This window comes from Octopus sinensis, linkage group LG9 (genome assembly GCF_006345805.1).
Source record: "Octopus sinensis linkage group LG9, ASM634580v1, whole genome shotgun sequence".
Taxonomy (NCBI): domain Eukaryota; kingdom Metazoa; phylum Mollusca; class Cephalopoda; order Octopoda; family Octopodidae; genus Octopus; species Octopus sinensis.
This window is the reverse complement of record NC_043005.1, coordinates 1,276,247-1,295,768: the sequence shown is the minus strand read 5'-3', so window position 1 is coordinate 1,295,768 and position 19,522 is coordinate 1,276,247. Positions and strand designations below refer to the sequence as shown.

At 37.9% G+C, this 19,522-nt stretch overlaps 1 protein-coding gene across 9 annotated transcripts in view; it reads left to right on the top strand.

Moving 5' to 3' along the window:
- LOC115215691 (tyrosine-protein phosphatase non-receptor type 4) overlaps window positions 1–19,522 on the top strand; it is a 603,270-nt gene that overhangs the window by 280,965 nt on the left and 302,783 nt on the right. For all 9 annotated transcript variants that reach the window (XR_005000546.1, XM_029784972.2, XM_036505713.1 and 6 more), the window contains one exon: window positions 18,544–18,657. Coding sequence is in view for 8 of the 9 variants with exons in the window: in XM_029784972.2 (XP_029640832.1) it covers window positions 18,544–18,657 (114 nt within the window). In the remaining variant the exon portion in view is untranslated. The remainder of the gene's footprint in view (window positions 1–18,543; window positions 18,658–19,522) is intronic.

Sequence of the window (19,522 nt, the reverse complement as noted above, 5' to 3'; positions counted from 1 at the left end):
CACACATTCTCATGTTTGCATACACACACACACTCTCTCTCTCTCTCTCTCTCTCACACACACACACAAACAAGCATGCGCGCTCATGCATGCAGAAGAACCAAACCCTTTATTTGGTGTGACTTCAGCTCTCCAATCATAAATAAATATATATTGTGTAAGTAGGTTGACCTACAAGGCGGAGAGAAAAGAATCTGCTGCTATTATTACCAAGTTAAACTATAATGGATAATGACTAGTGTTGGTAGTGACATTTGAAGTTAGCCCAAGATGATGATGATGACCACCACCACCACCTCCTTCCTTAGCACCCCTCCACCTTCTCCTCCAACCTCCTCTCCTCATCTCTGTACTACTTTTTAAAACATTTTTACTAAAGCTATACTAAGGGTAACTAAAGGTAACATTTTTAAACTCCTTCTGCAGACAGGTTATTTGAAGAGTGACACAATCATGTCTCTTGTACATTTGGCTTTCATTCAACTATGGTAGCAGCTGAATAATATTAAGGCTGCAATTTATTCACATGCAGCATTTTTCAGAACTTGTTACTAATTCAGTTCTTAACCAAATTGAAAACTCTTAACATTTTTGAGGAGGACTAGTCCCTGGTTACATTTTGCATAAAAAACAAATTGAGATTTGGTCTAGTAGAAAAAAGTTTTCATCAAATTTTGTAGCAACGTTATAGGAGAGTAAGTAACAGCACCAATCAAGTTTAAATCTAAATAACTTTTTTATTTTAAAAACAAAATATGTTTATCTTAGCTTCAATGATAGAAGAAAGCATGTAGAATTTCATAGTTCTGGTCCCATGCAACAAAAGTTTGTATCAAAAAAGTTGTGAGGTAAAATATCATGAAAAAAATAAAAGGCAAAAAATTGGATTTAAGTATAATTAACTTTTTTTATTTTAAAAACAAACTATATTTTAATTAAGCTTAAGTGATAGAGCTCAATTTGAGGAATGTCATGTTATCAATCTTATACAATGAAGTTTTAAAAGAAAAGAGTTATGAGGCGCAGGAGTGGCTGTGTGGTAAGTAGCTTGCTTACCAACCACATAGTTCTGGGTTCATTCCCACTGCGTGGCACCTTGGGCAAGTGTCTTCTATAATAGACCCAGGCCGATCAAAGCCTTGTGAGTGGATTTGGTAGATGGAAACTGAAAGAAGCCTGTCATATATATATATATATATATATATATGTATATATATATGTATGTGTATATGTTTGTGTGTCTGTGTTTGTCCCCCCCCCAACATCGCTTGACAACCGATGGTGGTGTGTTTACATCCCCGTAACTTAGCGGTTCAGCAAAAAGAGACCGATAGAATAAGTACTAGGCCTCCAAAGAATAAGTCCTGGGGTCGATTTGCTTGACTAAAGGTGGTGCTCCAGCATGGCCACAGTCAAATGACTGAAACAAGTAAAAGAGTGTTTGTTTCTTAAATCTGAGGGTGATAATGTAGTTCTATACTTTTTTACGAATATAGTTCTATAAGGGGACTTTTAATATATGTCACAGGAATCACTGGGGTAAGGAAAGAATTATCGACACCACTAATTGACACATTTTACACAATATTAATTAGCATAATAGCATAGCTGTGGATTACAAGGAAAAATGCAAGCAAGAGAAATAATATTCTTAAGATTATAAACCTGGAAATGTACAAATTATTAAACTTGGAAAAGTTCAGGAAAAGTTATTACATCTGCTAAAGTACAGAACAAGAAATTTTTTGCTTAAAATATTGCAGCTAAGGATAAAATTTGAATATTAAAAATTATTTGATTTTAATTTACAATGTAACATTATAATTAAAAAAGGTACCATCATTTTGTTAAACTATTGACACACTAGAATACTTAGAAAATGAGAGCCAGAAGTACCAATATAGCTAAAGTTTTATGCAAAGTAGAATAGTATATATGGTAGGCAAATTCATTATGTAAAGAATAGGGTCAAGACTAAAAATGTGAAGACTCGGCAAGAACTTAAACAATAACTCAAGCAAATTTTATTGTGAATTTGTTGTTATAGGTAGATTTTACTGTAATATATAACTAAATTCTGTATTATTCTTTTTATTGTACTAACTAATTATGTACTATTAATTTTTATAACCTATTTTCAAATTTCTAATTATTAATTAATAATTTTTAAAATAATTTTTTTTAAAGTGCAAAATATATTTTAATTGCATTATTTTTCATTTTCAATAGAAGTAACAACTAATAACAAATAGAAGTAATAACTTGTAATAAAATTTTTAGTTTGAATAAAAGCTAATATTTTTTAAATCTAAATATTTTATTTGAAATTTTATCCTTAGCTGCAATATTTTAAGAATTTTCTTGTTCTGTACTTTGCCAAATCTAATAGCTTGTCCCGAACTTTTCTTACATTTTCCCATGTAATTGCTAATATCATTTACTAAATGATCTGTGATTTGGTTTGTTGTTATTTACATTCGACAAAAAATAGATTTAGAGTGAAAAACACCTTTGCCTTAAGAAATGATGGCTGAATGCTTATTGTGAAAGGGTTTTCTTCATGTGGAAGAAGAGAAGTGGATTCTTGTGGTATTCAGATTTATCAGATGATTGGAATGAAATCAATCAATATTCTCAAAGCTTAGTTTTGTTTGGCCTCAGTGTCTGGGAATGGGGGTTCAGCTAACTTTTGATTTGGGAGTTCCTCAGACATATTTGATGACTGGAAATCTGGTCAATATTCCTCAAAAATTTGATTCTAACAATAATGGAAATAATTTCGATTTGCAACATGGTTGCTAATAATTTACTTGTTGGCAATGATTTTTAACTGGGTCAGTGTCACCTCTTTGGGGGCATTGTGAACTCAGAAGAGGCCAGTAGATATTGAGGTTGCTATGAGAAGATATGTTAGAAGTTTAGAGCAGTTATAGCTTTTCTGTGACATAAAATATTTAAGCAAGGTAACATTACTTCTATTTTAAATGTAAAAAAAGAAATCTTTGTCAGAATAGGAATCTGTGTGGTACCCTGAAAGGAGGCGGGGACATTGTGTTATCAGTGAACAGAAATATGATTGGGGATTGTTGCAAGGTGGTCCCGTGTAATTATCTTGTAGAAGTTTTCCCTTTGTTTTGTAATTTTCTTGAAATTAGTCACCACAAGTCTATAAAAAGAGATACAAACTGATGAGATATAAGAAAATATGGATAATAAACCACTCTACACTATTAGCTTCTGTCTTTTGATTAAAATATTTTTGCTTTTGAAACAGATTAGGTTTAGAGATTTGGTGAAATGGAGTCACGGAGCCACTGAAAGTGGACAGCCACTGCTTTGTGGATATTATGACACTCACCTTAGCAAGGGTAGGGCTTGTGACAGGTGGGTGGAGAAGGACATCCAGGCTGAATGCTTGCAATAGAATGTACTTTGCTAAAGATGCCCAAATACAAAGTCATTTTGAAGTAAATGATAAAACCTACCCAAGAACATAGAATGACTCACTGCCATGCAATTTCCATTTATTTGACTCAGCAGTAACAGAAGACATCTGTTGTAATTCACACTGGGACTGGACCCAAAGCTGCATAGTTATGAAGCCAATTTCTCAACCACATAGCTATTTCTACCTTCATTCTATATCATTGAAAGAAATTAGAACAGATTATTATCTTCTCTTGAAATCGTTAACTTTCTCTAACGAGTCCTCTTCATCTTCTGGTAGGTAAACTGAGTTCATCCTTTTGTTACCGTGTTTATTTTGAGATGCTCTGTGTTTCTTTCAATTATTTTAAATATAACAAAAAATTTGGTAAAATAACTTAGTTATCATTAAGCTAGTGTTAGGAGCAAAAATTGTGACTAAGGTTTGGTGGAAGATTTTAATTCAAACCTTATGAAAGCAAGACATTTGTACAACAGAACCAGAGGCAGTTTCAGCTGGGTTGGTATTGAAAGGGTTAAGAAGATAACTGAAAGACCTGATAATGTCTATATAGCAGTGGACTTTGAACCCTTTATTTCCTATCATTGATCATTTTATCAGCTATTAATTCTAGATTGTCTTCAACTATATAGTGAACCAAAGTTATAAGTAAGTTTCTTAGCTCAAAGACTTTCATGTTGTTGGTACAATGCTCATTGTACATTAAATTCTTTGACCGTCAATATGTCTGGGCATTGTTCTTTATAGTTGGGATTTTATTATTTTTTTTTTTTCAACCTCATTTTGATATTACTCTCCAATAGCACTTTGACAAACTTAGATGTTGTGAGGCCAATATAATAAAGTCTGAATTCTCTTTCCTCTAAACCAACATCTGTCAACTACTTCATTCTCTCTCAAACAAAATTCTCTTCTATTTCTAACTGACTTCTGATTTCCAAACTATATTCTTCATTATATCTTTGTTCTGAAAAGTTTTGTGTGTGTGTGTGTTTCCTATATACAATCCATGCTCATTATTATTGGCATCTATCACCTGGATACCAACCACACAAACTTCCAGTTAATCTGGTATAAAATTTCTCCTTCAATTCTTCCAAATGTATTGGGGTGTCTGGAAGGTTTGTGCCAATTTTTAAAGGAAAGAAAAAGGTCAATAAATACTTACCGTTACATTTTTAATCAACCAAATACAAACCATTTTGTTGCACAATGCGTCTCCATCTTTCCTTAAACTTGAAAATACCCTCTTCCCAGAATTGAGGTGGTTTCATGGCAAAGAATTCATCAAGGTATCTTTTTACGACATCCAAGGAATTGAAATTTTTACCATTAAGACTATTCTGCTGAGACCTGAATAAGTGGAAATCCGAAGGAGTAATATCTGTTGAATATGGAGGGTGCAGCCGAGCTGCAGCAATTTTTGTCTGGTTCCCAAAGAAACATGCAGTCTTGCATTATCATGTTGGAAAACAACACTCTTCCTGTTGGCCAATTCTGGGTGTTTCTCTTGAATTGCTGCTTTTAACTCGTCCAGTTGTGTGCAGTATTTCTCAGAATTGTCCGGTTACCTGGGAGAAGCTCATAGTACAGAATTCCTTTCCAATCCCACCAGACACAAAAGCAAGATTTTTGCAGTGGCTAAGGGTGACTCATGTCACTTACTCCAGGATTGCTTCTCTGAACATTTCGGTAGATAATCCATTTCTCATCACCTGTCACAATTTGCTTTAAAAAAGGCGTGTTTTCATTCCATTTATAAAGTGAATCACAGATGGAAATGCGATCCAAAAGGTTCTTCTCACTCAACTCATGTGGTACCTAAACATCGTAGTGATTTGTGTACCCAAGCTTTACCAGGTGCTCATGAATGGCGGATTTTGACAGGTTGAGGCTTTCTACCAATTCTCAGGTTGTGCAATGTGGGTTATTCTCAATTAATGACTTGATTTGGTCATCATCTGTTGTGGATGGTCTGCCTGATCGCTCTTTATCAATAAGGCTACAATCTCCAGCATTTTTCCCTTTACGGAAAAAGAAAAGCATCACGTGCCGAAAATGAACTTTCTTATCTTCCATTTTAGAGGGTTACAGAATTAACATGGATTATAGGAACATAACCCTTCTTCCACGAAAAGATAGCTTAAACTGTGCTCTAAATAGAGTTGTAGTCAAATCCTATTTTATGGTCTGAACCATGTTCTAAAATAAGTCAAAAGGTAAGCTGCTATAAATCGGCACAAACTTTCCGGACAACCCAATATTTGCTGTTCCTTTTGCTAAAATGTTCCAACCTCTGCAGTTGTTTCTTCTATCAATTGTTTTGCTTTGAAGACCTCTGACTTGATTCATTTCTTTGGAAGCTGAAAATTCTTCAGTTACTTCAATGCATTCAACTTCTCTTTGCAGGTGTGATCAGCAAACTCTCTCTCTCTCTCTCTTTTTCCAATTTAAGAAAACATTATATTTAGTACCCAAGAAGAGTAACTTCTCTGACCTTATCAGCTGCCAAACTATGACACTCACTTCTAACACTTCAGAGTTGATGGAGGCAGTTAGGTTGCAGTTTTACCTCAGGGATGGTTTCTGTAGTTTTAGCTCAACTAGACTTACTTTCACATAGCAGTGGTCTTTCATGATTGTCAACTTAGTTATATTCAACACTAGCAAAGCATTCAAATTTCTCTGATATAACATCATAGATAGATTGCCTGTCTAGAAGCTTCTCCTGTCTCTCATCTTATACACAATTGGAAGTTTCTTGCTAAGTTGTACAATCGCTGCATTTACTTATCAGGCTCCCTCCAACCCATGTTTTCTATTCCATAAGATTTCTTATATTTAGTTGGTTTTTCTTCTAAATTTTCTGCCCTACTCTTATATTTTCCATCAACTATTTAAACTCCTCCTCATCTTTTCAGTCTAGTATTGCTCTTTCTATTAACATTATATTTTGATGTTATTTCATTAGTGTCTAAGTTTTTCATCACTTCCATCAGGTTTCATAGCTTTTCACTTCAGAAACAATAGATGAATGCAGCTTCTTATTTGATTTCGGCCATCACCACCACCGCCAAAGGAAAAAGAGAACAAAAACAAACAAACACCCAACTCATATGACAAGATATTTGCTATTGTTCCACTCCTAAAAAGACAAGAATTTTTAGGTCAGCTTGAATAATGGGGGGTTATGCTGCAGGAAATACATTCCATAACTTGTAAAGGTGCGAAGTTAGTGAGACTCCTAAACCTATTCAGTTTATGCTGCTTACATAAACACACCCATTATATGGCGACTACACTCGTTGTTATATGATGTGTGTAGCATGTTATATAACATGCTGCATTTACACAGGCTGCATTTACAGAACCCTATACTGGAAAATTTAGAAGTTTGGGCTTAAAATATTCTAAAGAAGAGATGGGTCTTCTATGCAACCCTTGAAGAGACGCTTATTTAGCTTTCAAGAAGATAACTATTTCAGTTCTTTGTTGAGGGGATTAGTAGCTGCTATCAATATTCCTGCTAACCTGAGAAGAAAGAACAGCTCTCAGGCTGTACGATGACAATAATATTATTGAAACAAATAACATATCATACACGTAAACTGCAATGTGTGAAGAGTTTGATTGAACTGAAAACAATTTTTATGAAAACTAACAAACCAATGATGTGCTGCCTGTATGAGACCACCCACTCAAATCTCTCTCAAACTCTACCATCTTCCAAAAAGGAATGCAGATAATGATTTTGTCCTAAAAATATTCAATGTTATATGTCAACACATATGCACACACTTGTGTATATACATGCATATACACTTATATATACATGTACGTATATAAACACATCATCTTCATTATCATTTAGTGTCCATTGACCATGGGTTGGACGGTTTGACCAGGGCTGGCACGCTGGAAGGCTGTACCAGACTCCAGTCTGATTTGGCATGGTTTCTACAGCTGGATGCCCTTCCTAATGCTAACTACTCCGAGAGTGTAATGGGTGCATTTACGTTCCACCAGCAGGGATGCCATTTGTGTGACACTGGTACCTGCCATGACTGTGATTTCACTTGGCTTCATTGGTCTTCTTCTCAAGCACGACATAATACTAATGGTCTCGGTCATGGCTTCTGTGAGGCCCAACACTTGAAAGGAGCTCAGCCACTTTGCCTCCATGAAGCCCAACACTCAAACAATGGTTTTTACATGTCACTGGCAAAGGGGCCAGTCACATGACAGCAGCATCGGCCATGACTACAGTTTCATTTCACTTCATGCGTCTTCTCAAGCACAACATATTGCCACAGGTCTTGGTCATTAGTCATTGCCTCTGTAAAGCCCAAAGTTCGAAAATCACGCTTCACCACTTCATCCCATGTGTTCCTGGGTCAACCTCTACCACAGGTTCCCTACACAGTTAGAGATTGGCTCTTCTTTACACAGCTGTCCTCATCCATATGCATCACATGACCATACCAGTACAGTCGTCTCTCTTGCACACCACATCTAATGCCTCTTATGCTTACTCTCTGTCAAACATGCACATTCAGTGAAGCATACTGGCTTCATTTCTTTTAAGCCTATACATGTCCTCAACTGTCACAGCCATGTAGCAGAGCTGTTTGCACACAGGAATCATGTAATCTGCTTTTCACTCTGAGAGAGAGGCTCCTTGTTACCAGCAGGGGTAGGAGGTCTCTGAACTTTGCCCAGCTTAATCTTATTCTCACAGCTATGCTCTTGGAGCATCCACCTCCACTACTTACTTGGTCACCTAGATAACGGAATCTATCTCCTACCTCTAGCTTACCCTGCTGGAAGTTGACAGAGTCTCTTTTCTGCCCATTTCCAGTGTTTATTCTACCAGTGCCTCTGTTTTCCCTGTTAATCTTCCTCTGATATTGCTGCACCTTTTGTGTTCAATGCTTACACTGGGTACATCTTATGGAGTTTCTACCTATTCCTTGTCTACAGATCGAGCAGGGTCATCTACCTGAAGGGATTTATGATTTGTCTGCCTTTCTAGTCACTAAGACTTAGGTTTTTGCTAGTTTATCTCTGAGGCCCTTCGATTCTAGACCTTGCTTCCATACATGAAACTTCTCTAGTTCAGGTAGTGATTCAGCTATAAGAACAAGGTCATCAGCATAGCGGAGCTCCCAGGGGCAACCCATCTTAAGTTCCTCTGATATTGCCTGGAGGATTATGATGAACAAGAGGGAGTTGAGGACTGATCCTTGTTGAGTCCCTACTTGTACCCTGAATTCTTTGCTGTACTCATTGCCAATCCTCACCTTACTGATAGTGTCCCTCTACATAGCTTGTACAGCTTTCACAAACCACTCATCTATCCCTAGTTTCCACATTGACCACCAGATAAGGGATGGGGGGACCCTGTCAAAAGCTTTCTCCAAGTCAACAAAAGCCTAGCACAGAGGTTTATCTTTGGCTATGTATTTCTCTTGTAGCTGCCTCACCAGAAATATAGCATCAGTGATGCTGCTCCCTGGCACAAAACCAAACTGCATCTCATCTAGACTAACTTCTCCCTAATTAGTTGGACCTTCTCCATAATTTTCATCACCTGATCCAATAATTTAATACCTCTGTAATTATTTCTAAGGCATCACCTTTACTTTTGTAGCAGTTGACTATGGTGCTGCTACACCAGTCACTAGGTATGACTCTGTTGTGAACCACCTGATTTACAATATGGGTGACCAAACATTAACCCACATCACTAAATATTTTAAGCATCTCAGCGGTGATTCATGATGGGCCGGGAGCTTTCCCTGTCTTCATATCCTTTAAATTGAAACCTTTTCATATATACATGCATACTCACAAAAGCATCAAGGTCTAAGTAGGCCCTCCTCACACTTGAGACCATTTGTTGATGTTGCTGTTTGTGCAGATTGGTTTTAAGAATGCTTCCAAGAAAGTATTCTGTTGAATTTATATTTATGAGGAAGTTACAATGTATGATTTAGAGCCTTAGACAGGAAGGAGAAAAACTGATTTTGGGACGTGGAGGGTGGCGACAGATAGTTGAATGGATATTGGAAATGTAGGAATGCGGTTGGATACTTAAGTTGGACAGCTGAATACACAGACCTGGGTCTATCAATAGACTTACTAATTGATTCATAGAATAAGGGAAGAATAGCAGTGGAATTTAGACAGACATGTTGCTGTGCAGACATGTTGCTGTGCAGACATTTTGTTAGGAGTATTGAGGCTATGATGAGAGTAGAGACGGATGGAAAAATGCTTGCTTAGCTGAACAGATAAGGTTAAACAGATTTCTACTCCATTTAGACCTTGATTAATTTGTATACACATGATTAGTATTGATTAACAGTGAATGCTTTTGAGAATAAATACTTTATTTGACCCACCATTGTTGTATTGTGCAGACATTAACATTTAATATGATGCTAATAATATCACAGTGTTATGAAGTCCTTTTTAAGGTTGGAGCTGCTGATCTTATTGTTTGATTAAAAACATAACTTAGGTTTGAATATTTCAATAATTCAGTGGCAAATCTGAACATCAATTAACTTTTGATGGATTAGGTCCATTTCAACGGTAAGAATAGAGATTTGGTGTGTGTATTGATTTGTTTCAGTCATTTGGCTGTGGCCATGCTGGAGCACTGCCTTGAACGATTTTAGCTGAACATATCAAACCCCAGGACTTGTTTTTTAAGCTTCGTATTTATTTTATCCTCTCTTTTGCCAAACTGCTAAAAGTTATGGAGGACATAAACACACCAACACTGGTTGTCAATTAATGATGAGGGGACAAATATAAACTCATAGATAGATATATACATATATATACATATATACATTTGCCATGATAGATCGCTTGCCACTACACATCCTTTATTTTCTCTCCTTGTTTCCTTCTGTGGAAGAGCGTAGGCTCAAAACATTAAAGACTTTCTCACTTCCCGAGCGTTAAACTAATACACCACCTGTCTTCGTCTTTTTTATTTTTTGTAAATTCTCCAATTCTTCTCCTATATATACATTATCATTATCATCATCGTTTAATGTCCGCTTTCCATGCTAGCATGGGTTGGACGATTTTGACTGAGGGCTGGCGAACCAGATGGCTGCACCAGGCTCCAATCTTGATCTAGCAGAGTTTCTACAAGCTGGATGCTCTTCCTAAACGCCAACCACTCCGAGAGTGTAGTGGGTGCTTTTTACGTGCCACTGGCATGGGGGCCAGTCAGGCGGTACTGGCAATGACCTCGCTCGAATCTCTTTACACATGCCACCGGCACAGGTGCCACTAAGGCGACGCTGGTAACGATCATGCTCGAATGGTGCCCTTTTACATGCCACTGGCACAGAAGCCAATTAGCCACTCTGGCAGCGATCACGCTCGGATGGTGCTCTTGGCACCCTACAAGCAGGGGCACAAGTGCCAGTAAGGCGATGCTGGTAATGATCACACTCGAATGGTGCCTTTTATGTGCCACTGGCACGGAAGCTGGTTAGCCGCTCTGTCAACGATCACACTCGTATGGTGCTCTTTGCACCCCGCTAGCACGGATGCCAGTCATTGAATTTGATTTTGATTTCACTTGCCTCAACAGGTCTTTGCAAGCAGAGTTTAGTGTCCAAAGAAGGAAAAGGTACGCATAAGTGGGCTGGTTACGCTCCTGGCATAGGCCACGAGGTTATGGTCTCATTTGGCTTGTATGTATATATATATATATATATATTATATATATATATATACAATGGGCTTCTTTCAGTTTCCATCTACCAAATCCACTCACAAGGCTTTGGTCAGCTCAAGACTATAGTAGAAGCACTAGTGTAGCTAGAGTGTGTGCCACCCCCAGACCCCACAAAAAACACATGTTGCCTGAAGCCCCTACCATCCACCCCCACCCCCTAGCTATGCTAGTGAGTAGAAGACACTTTCCCAATGTGTCACACAATGGAACTGAACCCAGAACCATGTGGTTGGGAAGCAAGTTTCTTACCACACAGCTATGCCTCTCTTTCTCTCTCATACATACACACACACACACATATATATATATATATATATATATATATATATATATATAGTGTTAAGAGAGAGAAAGTCGTGAACAGCTTAAGAACTGCAGATCTTGCTGGTGACATCTCTTAGTTTATGCCGTGGATTTATATTAATTACACAAAAGGTTAGATTGAGTGTTGTGCTGGGTAGAATGTTAAACTATCAGACTGACTGTAGGTAGCTGAGGTGTTGTAATCCTTTATGTTTCTAGCACATTCTTTAACTCTGCACTGTAGTACATACTTAGTAAAAAAAAGAAGAAATAGGCATTGGGTACGCTAGGTCAGATATCCAACTGTGAATCTACTTGACGAAATTTTTCATGTGAATATGTATGAATATCTGAATCCTTAGAACCATCCAGCTCCTCATGGAGTTAATACACCAGAGAAGATAGGATTTAATCCCAATTAGAGTACGTTGCATGAAAATATTTAACAACCTGGACAATCATTTGAATGTTGCATGTTTCCACTGCAATTTCTGCTACATTCATGGCAGAAGTAAACAGTGTAATATATTACATCCATCGAAAAAGTTTAAATGAGTAAAGGGGGATAGAAATTATTGTCTCTGTGAAGTTAAAAGCCATGTTTTGCTGTTTGTTAAATATATAACAAACAATCTGTAGCTCTTTGAAAGTGTAATCACAAGCTCTCTTTCTTAGAACTAAACAGTTACTAAGCAAAATACATTTTAAGTGGTTTGAATATGACATTTCACAACATTCTACATCAGGTTTGTGTGTGTGTGTGTGTGTGTGTGTGTGTGTGTGAGTGTGTGAGTGTGTGTAGACCACAAACCTGTAGGTATTCCAAGAAAATATTCACATTTTCCTTGCACATTCATCTCATCATCATAATCATTATCGTTTAACGTCCGCTTTCCATGCTAGCATGGGTTGCACGGTTTGACCGAGGACTGGCGAGCCAGAAGGCTGCACCAGGCTCCAATCTGATCGGGCATTGTTTCTACAGCTGGATGCCCTTCCTAACGCCAACCACTCAAAGGCTAACAAATGAAAAAGTAAACTGCTCAGTTACATTTTATAATAAAAACTAGTCATCAGATTGTGTAGTGGGGACCAACGTGTCAAAGAATAGACCAAAAGTTTTCTCTGTGTGTCATAAGAGGCAACCAAAAAAGTTTGAGGTAGGATTTGCACTCCAAATTCATAAATCCACCACCAGTAACAGCTGCTCAAACAAACCCAGGAGTTGGAGGGTTGTTGCTTGTGTGGTGTAGAGGCATCATCCGCCAAGAGTAGTAGGAAACCCCCAACAAATGGTGGATGCTGTGACACGCTGTTACAGTACTTCCCCCATACTACTACTACTACCACTACCAGATAGTAATAGTACCGCCATTCAGCTAAGCAGCATTCACAAGACTTCACTAATCAGCAAGTTTTTCCTATTGATAATCTTTAATATAATTCTTTTGTCTTCTCACTGCTTCTTTCTCTTGAAGCAACCTGCTCTATTTCGACTGTTTCTCCTCTTCGATCTTATTTTAAATATTATTTGTAGTTTGTCATTTTAAGCACTTGTATACACTCCTACTCTCTGCCCTTCATTCATCCTCTAACCTCTATTTCTTGAAGTTTTCTATTAACTTCTCTAACTCTCATCAGATTTATCTTTTTGACTAATTGTCATACTGCTCTTTGAGTTTTCTCTCTATTTACTGATTATGGACCTTAAATAAGAATATGTTCCTATTTCATAACACATACACATGCTTTCTCCTATTCATACACACATGCTTTCCTGCATATTCTTCTCACACACACATAATCTGAGGTGGTATCAAAACGTTCCTGGACTAGTTATGTTTAATAAAAAAAATAACTTATTTACACAAGTTTTAACTTCATCCCCTTCAAAATAGTCACCTTGCACAGCAATACCCCAGTCCCAATGTTCCTTCCACTTTTGGAATCCGGCCTAGAAGTTGCTTTCCATAAGCAAGTTGAGAACTTTCTACAAATTGTTGTTGATCTCGACAATGGTGTTCAAACAGGAACCTTTGAGCTCCATTTTCATCTTGGGGAAGAGATGGAAGTCTGCAGATGCTAAATCTGGCAAATAAGGCTGGTGCAAAAGTAATACTATATCCAGTTATTTTCACCAAATGTCCTCCCTCATTTGCTCCAGAATGTTGTTAATTGTCCTCTGACAATCCTAATGCACAAGCTGATGAATTCTCTTCGCATTTTCGGGGGTCACACTCATGGGAGGTCCTCCAGATCACTCATTGTCTTCCAAGGATGTTCTGCTTTTGGAGCACCCATGCCACTCGAAACATTGTGTTCAACCCATTGCCTCATTGCCATAAGCTTGCTGAAGCATGCTCAATGCCTCTGTAGCAGACTTCCCAAGTTTAACACAAAATTTCAGGTTGGCTCTTTGTCCCAACTTCTTGCCCGTTAGAAAAATCGCAGACTACAGCTGACACATGTGATCACAAAAACACAATTTTCACAACTTGCAAAGTAAACCCAGCTATGTCCCTTGGCACACTGCCTCATGAAGGTCAGTGCTAGCCCTCACTGTGCACACAACTGTATGCTGCCATTTGTTGGTGCACTATAGATATTGTCCAGGAACTTTTTGGATACTACCTCATGCATACATAGTATCAAATGTATTTAATAAGCAGTTATTGTATTGTGGTGTGTAGTTGTGTCAAGGATTAAACAGTAATTTACTCCTTAGAATCATCATCAATTCAACATCTGGTTTTCCATTCTTCAATGGAAAACCAGATGAAACTCAGGTAGATTTTCAAAGGCTGGATGTCCTTCTTGTCACCAACCCTCATCTGTTTCTAGTAAATATTTATCTATGAGTAACAAACAGCAGCTCTATGGCCAGATATGTTTTCATGGGTGATTGCAAGAAAATGACAGCATTTGTTTGACTGATGACTTCGTTGTCAATCAGCAGGTGAATGTCAAAAGGTAAAGGACAGCACTGACACACATATACAGTGGATTTCTTACTAATTTTACTCTCAGCATATTGGGTCAGTCAACCTATGGCTATAGTAGAGACCATGCAGTTCCAAAGCAAACTTCTGAATCTCATGGTCATGTCTACACCAATATGTCAAGTATATTTAGTAATTCTCTTCACTGGACATTCTATCATTCAGTGTTTGTGTGCAGTATATTGCTATTGGCTTGCTTCAAAGCCACACTTGGAAGACTAAACATCATATGTTGTTATTCTAGTTGTGGTTGACAACCAAATTAGATCATTCATTTTGTTAAGTGGTTTGATTGTTTAGATCAGGTTATGGGTTATATTGTATAGTGTGTGTTGTGCCAGTTGGGGCATGTTGTATGGTTTCCCAGTAGTGGCACATTGTGTGGTGTGCCAGTCAAAGTCCGTGGGAGTTCACCCACTTCTCCTAGGAGTTCCCTCACTGGAACATCTCTGGAATACTATGGAGCTCCACCATCACTTTCCTCATAATTTCCTCTTGTAACTCAAATCACTTCCTTTTCAGAGTGGTTTTTAGTTTTGGGAAGAGTCAGAAATCACACAGTGCCATGTCAGAAGTGTAGGGAACCTGTCAACTAAGTGATGTGTTGATCTTGACCAGGAAAGCTTGGGTTATGTGATCAGAATAACTGGCTACATTGTTGTGGTGAACTCTCCATAGTTATATAAACTTCCGCAAAAATGCACCACTAGCACATGCAGGTTTTCTACAAACCAACACCCACTCCTACCTTGATTTCCCTCCTTCCATCTCACCCTCACCCAGCCTACCCTCCTTTTCTCCCTCTTTTCCTTCTATGCTGCTTCTATAGCCACAACCATGACTTTCAAGTCCAAGATCAAATCATGATCAGTCTATTCATTTGACATAGTTACCCGTCTACCCTTATTAAAACTGTGCTTTTTCATCTCTGTACCATTGATTGCTACTCAACCCTTACACTCTACTTACAGAACCCAACCCACCACGTCTCCTTATCTACTACCCCATACCCTACTCCCACAATGCACCATCCTTTATCTCTTCTGCCACCTTGTTTCTTCCCTTTCCTATGCATTCCTTTAAGTATCGCTGCAATTTACACAGCATCCTCATCCATAACGTCTTCCCCACACTCCATCCTCCTTCCAAATTCCTTCACTGCTCCTTTTCCTTTACCATCATCCTCACCAAATTCAACCACAGCTCTTTCCACTTAAGGCACTCTTTCCAATACATCTCCAACAACTTGATATATATGTGCTCCAATATTACCTCTCTCATTCAATAAACAGTGGTCAAACCAACTACCAACTGACAGATTTGTAGAGCATCTCAGGGGCATTCAGTATAATAACAAGTCATCTGTCTCTTGGCATTTCTGCTCCACTGGCCACTCCAGCTAACCTCTCTTAGTCTTTTGCTTGACCTCCAACTGCAGATCCCTTACTACTTGTCTTCAGAGGGAACTGGAATTCATTTCTCTCTACAAAGCACACAACCTTTTGTTTAAATTCACTACCTCAGTTTTCTGTCCTGCACTTTTCTCACTTGCTTCAGAATTATGCAGCTATTACCCTTTTTCCTCTTTCCCTTTTACCCCACAGCACTACCTGTACCCGCCAACCACGTTCTCTCCACCCTCCCCGACTACTTCTCACTCCTTACTACCCCCACGCTTACACATATACGCACCCTCAGTACACATGGCTGCCACAGACGTTACACTCACACACATACATGTATCATCATACTTCTTTACTCATTTCTTAGCATTTGTACGCATTACATGTTTGTATCAATACAGTCGTCTCCCTTGTACACATTTGATTCCTCTTTTACTCAGTATTTCTTTCAGACCATCACAATAACATTACTCAGCTGCACTACCATTATGCATTCAGTGGAGTATGCTTACTTCATTTCTCTCCAATCTTCACACATATTCTGCATTCAATATTCCTTTTTAAATATCATACAACATGCACTTCCTACACAAGCAATATACAATCTGCCCTTTGTTTGAAAAGAGAATCCTCTTGTTGCTAGCAGAGGAAACATCTCCCTGTACTTTTTCTACTCTGTTCTAGTTCTGGCTTTAACAACACCCTCCTTCTCTACTAATTAGGTCACCTTGCTAACAGAAGCTCTCTCAAGTATTTCTATGAGGCCATCCAAGCATTGAAGAGAATTTACTTTACTGCTGCTCTCACTGCTAGCTCCTCCTCTTATATCTGCCTCATACAAAGTCTTTCATCACTGACAGATTGCCTGTAAGCCCAGTACACTTTATCTACCTAGGGTTCACTCTCTGCATACCATATGCACTTCCTGCTTACTCTTTTCTTTTTTTTGTATATCAAACCATCTTATTTTTTTGTGATAGCAACAGAGTCTTGTCTTTTTTACTTATTAAAACTTTATCTTCTTCTCCCTTACTCTTGAGGTTCTCAATTATCAGTTTTGTTTCCACATTTGAAATCTCTTGTCTGAGTCTTCTCCAGACTTTGTTGTAAGAACTTGATCATTAGCATAAAGGAGTTCCCACAGATAGCCAGCCTTAAACTTCTCAGAGAACAAGAAGGGGCTGAGAAGCTAATCTTGATGAACATGTACTGCATATGAAATTTCCTACTGAACTCCTTGCTGTCTATCAGTTTGCCAACTGCACCTTTGCATAGGGTGTGCACCATTTTGGTACTTGGTAACAGACCTTCTTCAGATCAACAAATGGTTTTATCAACTTCTTTTTCACCTTTTAATTACCTGTCCTTAATTTGTTTTTCTGTTCAGTTACAATTTTAGTTTTATTCTGGTTGAATGATTAATGTGTTTCTGTTTACCACTGTAAACACCACCACCACCCCCAGAAAATCCTGAAGCTTCGCTTTCTGCAGCCATCCATCTCATAAGAATTTCTCCAATGTTCCACTTTGGTTGTTTAGCTCTTTGTAAAAAGAAATATCCACCTGTAAAAATATTTGTTTCAAGAAATTTTTGCAGGAGTTTGGATATTCTAAAGCATCCAATTGGCAGTGGCCTGGAAAAATAAATTCTGTCTGATTGAATATATACTGACAAATAACTAAATATAATCCATTCTCTTGACATTGCTTGTTGTTATGATCTTCCATTTCCATCTTCATTTATTTTGCAATCATTTGACTTTCATGAAATGTAGTCAGTCTCAGCTAGTGGTTACTGTTATGCTATCTTAATTTGGGAAGAAATAACAAATTCTGCTTGAAGAAATAGAATCTCTCTCTCTCTCTCTATCTATCTATCTATCTATCTACCTACCTCCCTCCCTCTCCTCTCTCTCTTGCCCCCACTCTCCTCTCCCCCCTCTTGCTCTTTCTTCCTCCGTCCCCTCACACTTTCTTCCTCTTTCTCTCTTTCTCATTGGCATTAAGATGTGTAGAAAGATCTATCCAGCTGTAAAAATCTTTGTATCAATTACATCTGCTTTCTTATAAATAGTGTCACCAGTTGTTCTACTTACAAATCTCATTTCCCAGCTGTGTCTTACTTTTGTGTAACCTCATGAAAAAATAAATTCAAAATAGAAATGAAATGAAATGAAGATTTTTTTTTTTATTCTATTTTATTGAAGAATGTTTCCAGAAATATTCATGCGTCCTCTGAGCCAACAGTATTTGCTTTTATGTTAGTCATGTGTCTGGCTCAACACCCCTGTCATCCAGCCCATCATCTTCTGCTTAAGAAACTTCTAAGCTGAAACCATCTGAAAACATTGGTCCTTATTAGCTGTTGTTATTTGAGTTTCCTCTTTATTTTGCTCTGGTCCCCAATTTCTATGCTTCATTTTGTCATGCTTTCTCCATAACTTGTCTACCCTACTTCTAGTGGTCAGGATGCCATCATCTTCTATACTCTCTGCCCACATCACTGGCTATCACTTACCATTGTTGTTTAATAATGCTATCATTTCAACTTCTGCCATAGTCTCTTCTGACCACACCTCAACATCCAATGCTTAGAACAGCCACTTTTTCACTTATCTATTTCAGAAACGGAGTAAAGCTCAGGCATTGCTTGAGAAAGTCTATGATCATCTTGAACTCATTGAAAAAGACTACTTTGGTCTTCAGTTCTTAGAAGTTGCACCAACACCTGAAGGAATGGTAAGTTTCTAGAGTCATCCATTAATTTTCCCTTTTATTTATTTTTTTTTTTTACATTCACTGCTATGTTTATGTAGTGAAGGCACATGGCACAGTGGTGAGCTCACAATCATGAGGTACTGAGTTTGATTCCCAGACTGAGCTGCATGTTGTGTTCTTGGGCAAGACACTTTATTTTGTATTGCTTCAGATCACTCAGCTGTAGAAATGAGTTGCAACGTAACTGGTGCCAAGCTGTATCATGGCCTTTGCCTTTTCCTTGGATAACATCAGTAGTGAGGAGAGAAGAGGCTGGTATGCATGGCCGACTGCTAGGCTTCCATAAACAATGTTGCCTAGAATTGTTCCTTGGTGGGGAACTTTCTTGGTGCAATCCCATGGTCATTCATAACCAAAGGGTCTTAATGCTTATATAGGATTTACTAACCCCTTAGTTGCTAAGCTTATCTGAACAGTGTATACTTACATATATATAGTTTTATGTCTATATTTAATTAAATCTGAATAATCGTATTTGGTAAGCAATTATTCTGTTTATTTTATTAATTTATTCAAAGACAGTTTTACCTGTTGATCTTATTCTTGTTTCCGAGAAACACTCCAAAGCCCCTAGAATACTACCAGATGCATTGACAGGAATAAGATATTTCATACATGGAAATGTAGCTAAATCTGAATATCTTCCGATACATATATTGTCCTTCACTTCATTTTTACTGACAACAAGATTTAAATAATTGTCATTTTGCTGGGGTTCTTTAGAACCATGAAAAAGACAATGTGAAAAGTTGCCATGTAAAATTACAACTGGAATTATGACATATGGTAGCCAATATTGTGCTGCCAGTCCTTGTGGTCTGTGAGA